At 47.5% G+C, this 14,338-nt stretch overlaps 1 protein-coding gene across 11 annotated transcripts in view; it reads right to left on the minus strand.

Moving 5' to 3' along the window:
- SRGAP2 (SLIT-ROBO Rho GTPase activating protein 2) overlaps positions 1-14,338 on the minus strand; it is a 254,626-nt gene that overhangs the window by 7,707 nt on the left and 232,581 nt on the right. For 10 of the 11 annotated variants that reach the window (XM_021003033.2, XM_021003030.2, XM_021003034.2 and 7 more), the window contains exons 18-21: positions 12,096-12,320; positions 7,665-7,744; positions 3,594-3,774; positions 1,874-2,020 (exon numbers count right to left, since the gene is read on the minus strand). In XM_021003033.2, the coding sequence (XP_020858692.1) occupies positions 1,874-2,020; positions 3,594-3,774; positions 7,665-7,744; positions 12,096-12,320 (633 nt within the window). Of the gene's footprint in view, positions 1-708; positions 1,595-1,873; positions 2,021-3,593; positions 3,775-7,664; positions 7,745-12,095; positions 12,321-14,338 lie in introns of those variants that run through there. The other variant, XM_021003040.2, reaches the window with a different exon arrangement.

Below are 14,338 nucleotides of genomic sequence, written 5' to 3' on the forward strand. Positions count from 1 at the left end.
CTTAACCTCTCTGGGCCTTGGTTTTCTGTATATTTAGTGACAGCTCAGACTAGGTGGCTAGGTCCCTTTCCAGATCTAAATCTATGACATTAAGGTGAAAGGAGATAAAACTTGGGGGTCCTCCACCCCCCCCCCAAACATCTTGGGGTCAAGAAGCCAGTTTTTGAAGGAGGGAACTCAAGTAAATTGCCCAGAGGTTTGGGCTCTGATTTTTCCTTTGGTGGTAAACTTTTAACTGCTGAATTTCTTCTTCCATGAATTTCCTTCATACTAAAAGCAACAACTAAGTTGGTGGCTTACAAAACCACACACCTACACAGTCACCTTCCCCCCTGTTATTGGCTTAATTACAGGCTGGGATTATTGTGATTAGAACCTTATAATTAACACAACCTTGTAAATAAAGAACGAAAATAGGATTAGCCCACCATGATATTTATTAGCCTGCCTTCTCGCTGGGGTAGTGAGTTTGGGATTGCCCTCTGGGTTGGGGAATGAATGAAATCCTCATTGTTTTTCACTTACTGGCTTAAATTACAAATAGTCCTAAATAAGGAGGTAAGTGGATATTTCCAAGGTGGAATTAGCATAACTGATTTCCCCAACTTGAAGTTCAAGAGAAAATAAGTCCCCTGACCGTGCCCCTTCTAATGACTAGCAGGAGGAAACAAACAAACAAAAAAAGGCAGAAAGATCTAGGCGACCTGATATGGTTTAGAAACAATAAGCACATTTATTCTCCTTCCAGTTTCAATGTCCAGAGGCTACAGTTAACAGGTTTTCCTTGTGCAAACCATTTCATTCTTCCAAAGCCATATGGGAGTAAAAACTATGCATCATTGCTAGTTCATATTCATGGAGCACGCCCTAGGGATCTGCTGCCATCTTACTAGCACCATCCCAAGTTTCAGGGTCTAGTAGAAGAGGTGATGGTTTGAGGAGTTCACGTCATGCCCCTGGAGGAGGCAGAGATGAAACTACTGTCCAACACCCGGAATGTCCCCTGGAGAGGCCAGGGGGCATGGATATAGAGTCAGAGACAGGGAATCCTGGGGTGGGCAAGTAGAAGACCCTAGCTTACTACAGTGTGACAATGGAAGTTGGGGATCACAGCCAAAACCCTGGTTTTGGAAGGAACGACAAGTCTGCAGTGTGCCTGAATAATGGAGCAGGGCGGATAACGCTATGGCCGTATGAAAACCGCCACATCTTTTCTTCTGGTGTGAAGGGGCAGAATGATATGGGAGTGGGATGTGGAGAGGGTGGCCAGGAAAGAGGCAATGTGATCTTTTCCTCCATAGGAGTGAATACCGAGAGCAGGGAGCAGAACAGACAAACAATATTCAATCAAACATGCCCATCATTAACATCAGCCTAGTACAAAACTCACAAGGCTTTTAACCTTGGGAGAAGAAAGAACCTATTATTAGGTAAGAATTCGGAAAGAGACAGGACCAAAGAAGTCCCCCCTCAGCAGAACAGTTTTGGTCCGTGTTGTCTAGGACAAACTCAGTCACTTGGCCACTGGCCATTCTTGAGCTTTGGATAACAGCTTCAGACCTAGGATTCCCAGGTGGGTTCCTGGTGACAGACACTGTAGGGACACAGAGAAAGAGAGCGCCCCTCTGTAGCATGACGGTGGCTAGCAGGAAGCCTCGACCTATCACTGAAGCTTGCAGAAGCTTCCTCGTCCCCATCCATCTAGCCAGCAGCAATGAATGCATGCAGATCGTTAGCCTGGGAAAGCTGAGTGTCTTTTAGCAACCTCCCTACGTGCAGTGCGGGAATGGAGGAGGGTTGGGGTTAGACCAGGGGGTGAAGCTTGGTGTTAAAGAGTCGGTCAGGAGAGCAGAAAATGAAAAGCAGCGCTTACTTGTTGATGTTTGCAAGATAAATATCGGCTACATGACCCCCACTGGGACAGCTGGCCCCCGCTCTGGCTGTCACCTTTTCTTCAGGTGGCTCACAAATGACCTCAATCTCAGACTTGGGGCTCGACCTCTCCGCGACACCATCCTCGCTGGGGGAGAAGGGGTGGGCAGGCAGGGAGGAGGGAAAACAACAATAACACAAAAAGCAGTGTTAAATTAGCAAGATGGCCCCCCCCAACACACACACACATACACACTCCCCAGCAGAGCTCCAAGATGGCGGCAATACCCAGTGGCTCTGGGTGGACTGGCCCTGCGCAGGGAAAGGAGGGGCAGGAAAGCAGGGAGTTAGGAACCTAGGAGCTCATCAGAGTTATTTTAAATAAAATAAATAATCCAGCTGAGTTCTGTAGACCCTTGGCTCCTCAGGAAAGCATGGCAGGATCCAGCTAGAGGAAATCTGGATCCGAGGCATCTGCCTTTTACCCCAAGGCCGGGCTGGCTGGGCTGGGACAACCTCCCGGAGGAGGAAGAGACACATCCAGGTTGCTGCATATCTGCTCAGGCTTTGGAGATGCTGGCGTTGAGGCAGGAGACCCTCACACTCCATCGGAGCAAATCTAGCCCCAGCTTCCAAGCTGGTCCCAGGTCTCTCCACTGCTCTCCTAGCCCCTCTGGCTAGTGGTCATATAGGAGGATGACAAGAAAGCCCCTTCTCCCCCACAGCTCATCTTCTGCTTGATCTTGTAATGAAGTCAAAATGCTAAATTTAGAAGGGTTCTAGATGCATAGATCACCACCAGATTTGCGATGTTATCAACAGAGGGAAGATATTCCCTGCAGAACAAGCCAGGGAAAGGCTGGGAGGGTGAAGACTCATTCAGGATATCAACCTTTAAAAAATAAGATTAAGGGAAGGACTATAAAGACTGGCAGCACAATACCCAAGGGGAGGACAATGGGAGCAGGGGACCAGAGATCCTTCTCAGGCTGGGCTCCAGGTCAGGCAGGACTTGCAGCCTGGGGGCCAGGGTTGGAAGGTATGGGACAGGGAATCCCTAAACAATGCCATTTCCCTCTAAGCCCATTTCCTTCGCAGGTGGAGCCCATCTGTAAAACTTCTTGGAGGCCAGCCTGATTTCCCCTTCCTTCCTAGCTGCTCCTCCCCCAATCAATCTCACCTGGGTCACTGAACTAAACTGGGTTATTTCAACAAGGTTATTTAATCCCTGTACTTGTAGAAAGGCAGGAAGAACCTTCATCACTAATGCTCATGTCCCTGGTTTGCCTTTCTTTAGACAAACTACAACTTTGTCTATAAGTTGGAAAATATTATAAATAAGATCAGTGGGCAGAGTTAATGCATACTTGCTAAAAACCAAAACACCCTTTCCCCTTGAGAGGGCAGAGATTGTCCAGATCAGAAAGAAAATGTTCTCTCGGTCTAGGAAGGGGATCCAGGGAGTTGTCTGGTGACACCTGCCTTCTTAGCACTTGTCAGGCACACACACGCCAAGTGGCTATTCAGAGAATTAGTTACTGGATTGTTTTGGGGGATGGTGAGTCTGGGGACTTCCAGAACATTGTCCCCAGACCGAGGAGAAGGCTGACATCTTGTGACTCTCAGTTTCTGGCAACATTCACTGAGAGTCTGTCTCCTACAGGCTCATCTTGGAAGTGGCACCAGTAACCCTGGTCCCTTGGCCTGAGGGCCCAACCTACGTGTCTTGGACCACGATGTACTGATGAGGGATGAGTCCATCAATGCCATTGTGTCGGCCCTCCCACCAGTCATCAGATGCCCTGTGGTAGAGCAGCAAGGAGGCCCCCTTCTTGAAAGACAGTTCTCGGGCTGTCCGGCCGATGTAGTCAAACTTGGCAATGGCCTCAATGGGCTCACACTCTGAAAAGGACAAAAAAGGACACAAATAGAATGAATAAAGTTTTAGGGATTGGGTAAGGCTCTGAATCCCTTAATCTGTAGAGGTTACTGGTACTCAGCTCCTGATGAGGAAATCCTCTGCAAGGACATTCATGAATGGATCTTTGCTCCATTACAACTGTCCATTAGACTGGCATAAAGGGCTGCACACAACAAGAGGTGACCCTGCTCATCCCTCCCTAGCCCCTGCATTCCCTGAGGGAGAGTGCAGTTAGTGGGATGGGCCTTCTGAGTCCTTTGGCTCATGAGTCCTTGCACAGTCACCAAAGAGTAGCCTTAGGGCGAATGCTCTCACAGGACAGCTACTCTTTGCTCTCCACTGGCCTTTCTGGAGGATGTTTCTATCTACCCCTCAATAACCCTTCTTCTTTGACACCTCATGTGGCCTGTGCATACTGCCCTCTTCCCATCCTTGTTTCTGTTATGCACACATCACTGGGTCTCAGTATCATATGAACTTAAGCCCTTAGGTCATGGTTTTCCAATCCACTGCATCCCCCTCATTCCTGGGATTGTGGGAAAAATTACTTCTTATGCTGTTTGGGAAAAATTGTTATATTATTTAAATCCAACGTTATGTGATTAAAGGTTGTCCATACTCAGAATGTTGATTGACTCCAGTAACTCTAGGAATGCCAGAGATGGCCACAAGATATTTCTGATTCCCCCGTCCAGGATCCATCCAAAGCATTCTTGTTTTGGGCTACCACACTGAGGAACTTCTGAGGGGTCCACTCTTCTGTCCCAGCTTCTGTTTTGGGTTACAGTTACTCCTATCTGTCTCAATCTACCTTGCTTTCAGGCTGGCCTCTCAGCAAAATTGCTTAACTGAGTATGTGGGGTTCCTATGTGGGAAACCTTTCTCAAAATCCTATCAACCTTCCAGAATCTGGGGAGAGGAAACCACACCTCCTTTCTGGCTCTCTCTTCTCCACCAAATGATCTAATAAATTTCCTTCTAAAACTATTTCAGATTTTGGGTTCTATTCTTGCAAACAACAGAGCTTCTGTATTCACAGTAACAAACACTCAAACATCCAAAATGGCCCTGATGTCAATGGCTTCCTCCTCTATTCCTTCCCAGCCCTATGCCAGCAGGATCACACCTTAGACTTCACCGTCACATGGAACTGCGTCACCTCTAAAACTCAGTATTTAGACATTCCCTGTCCAACCACGACCTAACCCACTCCCAACCTATCTGCTTTTTGCTCTCATTGCAATTTCCAGTCATTTGACTTATCCCTATTCTCTCATTTTATTTTTGCTTGTCTCCACACCCAGAATTGACACCCCCTGCCCCGAAAAGTTAATTTAACATATAACTGGCCACTGCTGTTGAACCCTTCTTTCCTCTGACTTTCCACTGTTTCTAAGCTGTTAATCCTGATCCCTAGGCAAATCCCACCACCTGAATTGAAGGCTGCCACTTCTGGACTACTGGGCATTGATAGGAAAAGTCTCATAATTAAGCTGATTTGCCTCACTATATCGAGGTACATAACCTCAACAAGCCTTTCATTTTACTTTTGTTGACTCATTTTCCAAAACAACTGTTTGAGATCTCTTCTTCTCTCCTTAAGCCCCTTCCTGCCCTCTTATACAGCAGATGGCATGGCCTCTGACTTAGGAGACTGAGACCATCCAATGGGAACAACTTCAATTCCCCTCCTTAAAACTTCTTTGTAGCACTGCTAAGTTTTCTCCTTCCCTCACTCACAGACCTTCCCTCTATTGTTAAAGGCACTACCTTCCCTTCATCCTGGTCACCCAGGTTTGAAGCATGGCATAATCCTCCAGTCCTCACACTCACTCTACAGATCCAATCTACCATCACACCTTGCTGCTTCTCTACCTTCACATGACCACTTGTATGCTTCCCCTTCTCTCCATTCACAAGCCCCAGAGCGGCCCTAATCGTCCCCCAGATGACTGCCTCCCAATCCGTATCCTTGCCCTAAGTCTCTCCCTACTCCAATCTGGTCTCCAGTCAACTGCTGATGTGATCTTCTTAAAGCTCCTCTCCCACCAGACTCCCACTCAATACACTTCAAAGGCTCCCTACTACCTCAAGAACAAAACTGAATGCCATGTTTGACACTTAAATCTCTTTATAACCTGATTCTTTCCAACCTTTCCAAGTTTGTGTGCTTGATTCCACACACTGTACAGTCCAGCTGTTCTTTACACATGACACTCCATCTCCCGCCTCCCTGGTGCCTTTGCAAAGCTATCTTCCATGGCAGGGGGATGTATTCCCCCTTATTTTGTCTGGATTCCAGCAAGACTCAGCTCAAATGCAACCTTCCTTGGAAGGCGTCTCCCAATGCCCTTCCTCTGTAATACCTTCTATTCACTCTATACCTATCTGCTATGTACTTAGTTGTTGACATGCTCTCTCCCCCATTAGAATGTCATCTCCTTGAGGGCAGGATTGTCTTTGTCTTCCTGTGTAAGTAACCCCAGTCTCTACACAGTGCCCAACACCTAGGAAGCACTCAGTGAAGATGCTTGGTGACCGACTCACACTCTGGGGCCTTTGTTCAGGACTCCTTTTCCTGGAGCTCTTTGCAGTCTATGATAACCCTGCTGACCACCTCCTCCCCAGGCTCCTGGGACATCACATAACTCCTCCTCTATAGCCTTCACCAACACTTCATCTTCTTTCTGACCCAGAGGGTGGATGTCCCCCAAGGCTCTGTCCGTGGACCTCTTCTTCTCTCTCTGTCTCCCTAGGCAACCTTGCTCCCTTCCTTGGTTTCCTGATCTTCATTTCCAGCCCTGACCCCTTCTTAGCTCCAGATCCACACATCAAATTGCCTACAGGACTCAAATTCTGGTATGCTGTGGGAAAAGGAAGATGACTACTTATATATGAGATGGTTTTCTAGGTTCTCCTCCTGTATGACAGAAGCATCCCCAAACCAGAGAGGATTTAAAGATTTTATGAGTTCCTGTGCACCCTTCCCTCAATACTGCACTTTGAGCCATCTGCCTGGGAAAGCAGAATTATCAGCAAGGTGGGAGGCCTACAGCGCTCAGCAGAATATCCTGTTTCCTCCTCACCCCTGGAAAATTTGGAGGTGCCTTCTTGACTGCTGAGACTTCCAGAGCCCAAACGAGCCAGATAGGGTGATGAGGGGCTGGTGGCAGTGGGGAGGGCAGTGTATCCTGGCAAGACAGGTCTTACTAAATCAGAAGCAATGCAGAGAGGTCCTCAGATGACAGCTGAGCATCCCGCTTCTCAACCCACACTGGGCCCATCGACTGCCTGGAGGCCGCCCTTGCATGCCTGAACCTTTGGAAAGGGTCAATTTTTCCAGTCGGTGGGCTGGAGAGCATGCGGTTGATTCATCCTAGCTCCCACTTTTACTGTTTTGTTTCTGTTTTGTTCTTGGCATTCAGTGTCTCCATTCCCTGGGATGGTTTTTTGGTTTTGCTTTATTCTTTAAACGAGTTCTGTAGTGCTTTAGCATCTTGTTACTTGGCGCTGAGTCTGACTGGTGACTGGGAACCAGCTGGAAATCACTAGGAACTTAGGTTGGAGGGTGGAGGGACTAGGGAGCTGGTCAGGGGGCTCGGGAATGGGACAACCAAAGGATTATGGAGTGGGAAGAAATTGACACGGCTTAGACTCTCCATCCCCTCGTTTGGACAGAGGATTAGAACTTAAACTATCTCAGAAAAGCAGCCTCCCTCCAAAAATTGTAGCAAGTAGAGGAACCGTTACTAAACGCTCTGGCATGGCACAGGCAGCACCAGACTGCAGGAGGAGCTCAGGCCACGTGACCAGGCTCCCCTCCTCCTTGGGGTCCCCGCTAGCTGATCAGGAAGCAGGGCTGCATACCTACCATCGTCGCTGGTATGGTGGTCCACGGTTATGTCCTGTGCCGAGTCTTCAGCTGAGGTAGTCTCTCCATGGGGGCTTTCACTGCAGCAGAACCAAAGCAAAGTCACCAAAAGCATCACAGAGGAGAAAAGTTGCCCAGGAGATGGGAGGAATCAGCATTTGGGGAGGACTTGCTGGTTTTCTGGGAAGGACAGGGACCTCTGCACATTCTATATCCCATAAAAGCTCAGTGCTGTGCTACACACACAGGAGGTAGGTAACCCGTCCTCCTAATAAACAGTGGGTTCCAGAGGTCATCGGAGCCAAGCCATCCCCTCAAGGCAGAACTAGACAAACTAGCTGAGACAACCTGAGCTTCACACCTTTTAGTGTAAAAGACAGTAGGACAGACTAGCAAAGAGAAACCCTTCTGGGGCTGGTGGAGGAGTTTCTTTATGGCAATATATAGGTAGCTCTCAATAAGCCACCACGTGAGTTATTCAAGCTCTTCTAACTCTCTTCCTGCGAGACTTGACGCCATTCTGTGGCTTCTGGGCATCTCCACTGCTGGGGAGGTAAGACATGGGGGTGGAAGGCAGAGGCAGGGGGAAGAGAGAGAGAGGGGTGAAAGAAAAGGAAGGCTCTTGGCTAACACTGGGCTCTGGACTCTGGATTTTAATTACCCAAGTCCTTCTGAGCTTGCCTGGACAGTAACTGGCAACTCTATCTAAACCCTGTCTTTCAGCTCAGATCTGATGAACGAGTCACTGAGGGATAGAGACCCTCAGTACAACCACAAGTTTCTACATGATGAGAGGCTGAGGAAATCTCATCCATTTTTAGTGTTTCCTTCTTTCTAACAAATCCAGTTTCTTCTGAAAGCAAAGAAAGGGAGGAGGACTCTTGGGTCACCCCAAAACAAGGTCCTCTTCCTTCCGCCTCTGGGTTATCCTCTCCCCTTAGGGTCCCATGACCCATAGAAATTAGAGGGTTTCTGAAGTCTTCGTAGGTATGGAATCAGCCGGTCTGAGGAAGTTTGGAGAGAATCAGAAACCAAAAAGGAGAGACAAACGGTGCTATAAACCTCCCTCTAGCCTCTTTTACATCAGAAAGACCTACGCATGCCATGACAGGGGCCTTTCCAGGGAAGACCCACTCTGTTTAGAGAACGCTGAAGGGCCAGGTTTTTCAGGCAGGCTGGGGAAGAAAAAAATGGAATGGGACTGAGCTCCCTGCTGCCACAGGAATGCAGAGAAGCTCTGGCTCTCCCCATCTCCTCTGGCCCCTCTCCAGCATTCTCAGGACCCTAGCCACCCCTTCTGTACTCCGCCCAGCCTCCTCCTCCTGGAAATGAGACAGCCCTTGTTTTTAGCTAGTCTCTTATCTAGGGAAGGCAAGGGAAAGGATGAGAGATGACAGCCTAAGGGAAGGCCTCTGCCCCTGCCTTTCCCATCTCAAGGCAACAGCCCCAAGTCTTGCCTGATGCTGTCAGGGCCCTTCCACCTGTTTCCTAGTTAATCCTATGGTTTCCTCCCTGGGACTGGCTAGTAAAATCTGCAAACATAGGGAAATTAGGGAGGGCAACCTGGAGAAAACTGAGAGAATGTGCTTGCTGCCTCCTCCCTGATACTGGCCCCTTCCAGAGATCTTGAGCAGAGAGCCACAGCATACTATTTTGGTGTTTGAGCACAGAAGAGAAGATACCCTTCCCCATACAAGGGCAAAGAAAGGGTCAGAAAGAGTCGAGGGCCCAGGAGTGTATAAAACATGGGAAGGGTACACCTGGGCACTTGAAGAAGCCTTACTATTGGCCCTTCTCTTTCCCATTCCCTTAAGGTAGGTGAAACCTAGTCTACCATATACACTTATGGTCTAGGGTAGGGGGTCTTAACCTGGGTTCTGTGAACTTCTTTGGTTAATATTTTAATAATGTGTTTCAATATAATTGGTTTCCTTTGTAATCACATGTATTTTATCTCATGCATGCAAAACCAATATTCTAAGAAGGGGTCCATAAGGATTCAAGAGACTGCCAAAAGGGTTAATAACAAAAAAGAAAGTTAAGATTCTGTGGTCTAGGACTGTGTTCCAAAGTTTTCCAACAATCAGATCTCCCTTCTCCCACAGGGGTGGTGATGAGTGAAGAAGACAATCAGGTCCCCAAGTCCACAGGGACAAATATAGAATCTTGATGGCCCAATGTATGAACTGACCAATAATCTTGAGGAAATTGACAAATACCCCTTTATAATTATTGTACTCACTGGCAAAGTTTGTTCCATCTTTTCTTTTACCTGAATACTTGAGAAAAGTTAACAAGTTATATGATAACAGCACAGGAAAGAGCAAAGCCCAGATGAGGAATATTACTGATACTATACTACAGACATGTGACCCTTTGGGGTCTCCACCTGTAGGGGTCAGGGAGCATGGTGGATCAATGTGGTCCCTAGACAAACAAATTCTCCTGGCCTCTCCTAACCTAAGCTGATAACTGGCACTGAATTGGTTCCATGTGGATCCCTGGGCATGAGCTAGTTTATGTTTTTAGCTGAGATTCAAAGAGTATTTGAGGAAGGGAGGGAGGGAAAGAGGTGAAGGAAGGAGAAATATGAATGTAGCAGAAAGACAAGGTGTCCGTATCGTACTTGGCATTAGATGAGTAGTCTCAGGGGAGGCAGCAGGAGACCAGAGTTCTAGGATGATGAAGTTGCAAAACCACGTCCAGTGAGGGATAGATCCCAGAAGAAAGGAAGGATCACATCCAAGAGGGGGAGATGGGAACACGAGGCCCATCTTCAAGTATCCAAATGTTTGTTATGTGAAAAGGGCATCAGACTTGTTTTCTGCAGCTCCAATGCACAGAGTTGGAACCAAGGGCTCTACGTTCTAGGGTTTCAGATTTGGGCACAATATAAAGTTTGGAGCTCTCTGACTGTAGGATGAACTGTTTCAAGAGGGAGTGAGTTCTCCACCACTCTGGTGCTTTAAGCAGAGGCTGGAGGACAACATGCCAAGGATGCTCTCAAGAGGAAGCATGGGAGAGGGATGAGATCACCAATGGCATTCCTCCAACCCTCAAGGATTCTAATGGCTCCTTCTACCACTTGGTAGCCATGTGATCTTGGCCGAGTCACTGGAGCTTGTGAGGCCTCAGTTGTCTTTGCTTCAAAAGGGAGAAGTAGCACCAAAAAGGAGAGGGCTGGTCCAGGTGATCTCTGGAGGTTCCTTTCAGATCTCAGATCTAGCAGTCCATGCATCCACTAACATCACATTGAGTTAGATCAAATTTTGGACGACAGAACTGAATCTGTAGCCACTTTGAATTCTCCAGAAGTCCAACCCACTGTGTCCGAAGAGAACTGCCTTTAACCAGCCCACTTGGATGCCTACCCTTCTCTCTACAGTCTTGGGAGAAGAGTGTTATGTAACCCAGGATGTCTCACAACCCTCAGACAACAAATTCTTCATGTATGATTTCTGTCCCCAATGACCCTCCCCCACTATAATCTAATGTCTTTGGAAAAGGGCCTATGTGTACTACACTATTTATGGCACTGAGAGGGTGCCTATCAACTAGGGAATGACTGGCTGAACAAGCTGAGGTATATGGGATGGAATACTACTATGCTATAGGAAATGATGAAGGAGATGGTTTTAGAGAAGCCTGGGAAGACTTCTATGAGCCAACACACTGTCAAGTGAACAGAGCCAGGAGAGGAAAATCATACAATTACAGGAATACCATAAAGACAAATAACTTCGACTTAGACCCTTATCAACCCAAGGACCAACCAGAATTCCAGAGGCCTTCTGATGAAATACAGTGCCCACCTCCTCACAGAGAGGTGATGGGCCAGCGAGGGCACACTGAGGCTTGTTTTGAGGATGAGGCCGGAGTGAGAATTTGTTTTGCTTGACTGTATTTGTTCATAACGGAAATTTTGTCTTCCTTATTTTTTCAATGGAGGGAGAGAAGGAAAATCTTCATGAAAATAAAATAAAATACAATAATTAAAAAAAAAAGAATGCAACCTCCTTGAGGGCAGGGGCTATTTCCCTTTTGTCTTGCCTCCATGGTGCCTAGGGCTTAGTAGGTGGTTAATAAATACTTACTGCCTGATTGAATGACTTCTTTGATATATGTCTTGCACTCCTTGTATCTTCTACAATTTCTATCACTCCACTGGGTAAATGCCAATAATTTGGAAATAATTTGATTTACCTCAATTATATAAAAAAAGCCTTTCCCTGATCCCTGAGTTCTTGGTAAAATGGGGTGTTGCATGAAGTGGCCTGCCATCCCTTTGTCTAGGTGACGACCTTGAGATGCAGTCAATTTAATCTGAATGCAAGGGCTCTGCACACCTTCTCTGCCCTGGGCTTTGCCATGTGCCCTCTTGTTGACAGTGTGAAAGATGGCTGCTCCTCACTTCCTTCCCTGCCCACCTACCAGTAATCCTCCATGCTTCCTCCTCTGCTGTAGACAGGGCCCTCCAGCTCCCTGGGGCTCGGGAAGATATTCTCATGCTGGATGATGATGGTTTTGATTAGTTCATTCACATGGGCCTGGCAGGAGACCTGGTCATGGCCTTCAGGCACCGACATCAGCGTAGGCCCAAAGCAGATGGCGAGGTTGTAGGGATCCATCATGTTCTCTTCACTGAACTGTGATAAACTATAGGAGACAAGAGAGGGAGTCGGGGTGAGGGGGGAACAGGGCAGAGCTTGCATGAATGCACGGGGACAGCAATCACAGGAGGCATGGCCAAGAGCAAAAACAGAAGGTCTGCAAATTGCCACCTGCCCCCATCCAGACTCTAGGCTCCCCCCGAGCTTCTTCAGCCAAGACAATAAGGTGACACCAATGAGGTCACAATTCAGGAACTTCATCATATAGCACATACCTTTCTTTCTCCATTTCCTAGAAACTGTTCTTCTGCCTCCCAAAGAAAGGAGTAAGCTGGCTTCTCATCCATCCCAAGCCTTTCCACTCTGCTCAGCTCCCTTTCCAACCTGGCCCTTCCTAACTCCTCGGAGACTGGTAGTTGAGAGGCTAAGGGCTCTGACTCCTCTTTGCAAGGCTCTTCTAAGCCCACACTGCAGAAGGCAGTCTGAGGTGTGAGCTGGGATAGCTACTGCAGAGGGCATGCCTTGGGGCTGATGGAGTACACAGGGGACTCCCAAGGTGCTCTGGTAATTACATGGATGCAAGACGCAGGCTATTGTGTATCTTGCTTTACAGCAAAATGACCACATTATTGGACTGACTTCTCTCCAAGCCCTGGGCTTATGAAAGACAGAGAGAGAGAAAAAAAAGCCAAGCGATTAGCTTTCCTATTCTATCAAGCCAGTACATTTCTTTCTGGAACAGCTGATGCAATTGTTTTTCATTTTCTAACATCCCCCTCAATTAGCACATCCAGGATTTATTCAGGAATAGGTCAGCATGCTGTTCAGCTTCGAAGGAGGTTTCCTCTAGATGGAGACTGACTTTGTTTTTGGGATTTATTTATCCTGGGAACTCCCTTCCCAACATATCTCCTCCTCCCCCAGCAGCTGCGGTACCCACATCTCCAACCTGGCCATGGACCTGAATCCCTAAGTGAGCTGCTGCCGCTGACTGAGCCCTCACCGCTCCCCGACAGACCGAGGTCAGTTCCAGAGACACCCCTTTCATTTTTCAGTGCTGCCCACCAGGTCCTCTCTTTAAACTCCCCTTCCTCATGGGCTGCAGTACTGACTCCCCAGGGCCTATCTGTGAGTAATACCTATATGGGATGAAAGACCTTTATGAAGAATGAGGTCTGGAACTCAGGAGGGCCTGGGTTGAAGAGGCTGCCGGGGAAGCCTGGTAAGCTTTTCTTTTTCTTTCTTTCTTTCTTTTTTTTTTTTTGGTGAGGCAATTGGAGTTAAGTGACTTGCCCAGAGTCACACAGCTAGTGAGTGTTATGTGTCTGAGGCTGGATTTGAACTCAGGCCCTCCTGATTCTAGGGCTGGTGCTCTATCCAGGGCACCAGCTAGCTGCTCCACTGGGAGGCTTTTCATAGGGCAGTAGTGTTTCTGATAGCCTTACCTTATGTCTTCCCCCAGCCAAGGTCTGAGGTTTGTGCTGAGATATTGTTATGTCTCTTACCAGAGCATATCCAAATTCTAAATATTGTTGGTCCCCTATTGCATGTCTGCAATGTCAGTTCTTTACATTAGTCAATTCTATAAACTGATTTGGATTCACCATTTCTGGGAGAAAGCTAGGTGGTGGAGTGGAAACAGTGCCAGCTTGGAGTCAGGAAGACCTGCCTCAAACACTACGTGATCCTGGACAAGTCACCTAACATCCCTGAGCCTCAGTTTCCTGATCTGTAAAATGGGCAGGCTGGACTCAATGGCTTCTAAGGTTTCTTCCAGATCTCCATCTATGATGCTCTGATGAAAGAAAGTTCAACTCTTTGCTGCTTAGTATGAATCAGATCAACTGGCCAGCCTGGCTGTGGGATCTATGTCACATTTAAAAAATTCGCTCTTCTCAAAATAGAGTTGGGAATAAGAAGGCAGCATTCCTATCACTCAGACAGTACTATACTTGGTTCCACTAAAGTTTTTCTTTCCCTAGGTACTGTGTAGCAAGAAAGACCTGGGTTCAAATCCTGCTTCTGACACTCATCAGGTGGATGACAACAGGTTAAGTCACTTAA

This window comes from Phascolarctos cinereus, unplaced genomic scaffold (genome assembly GCF_003287225.1).
Source record: "Phascolarctos cinereus isolate Bilbo 61053 unplaced genomic scaffold, phaCin_HiC Scaffold_5;HRSCAF=322, whole genome shotgun sequence".
Lineage (NCBI taxonomy): Eukaryota > Metazoa > Chordata > Mammalia > Diprotodontia > Phascolarctidae > Phascolarctos > Phascolarctos cinereus.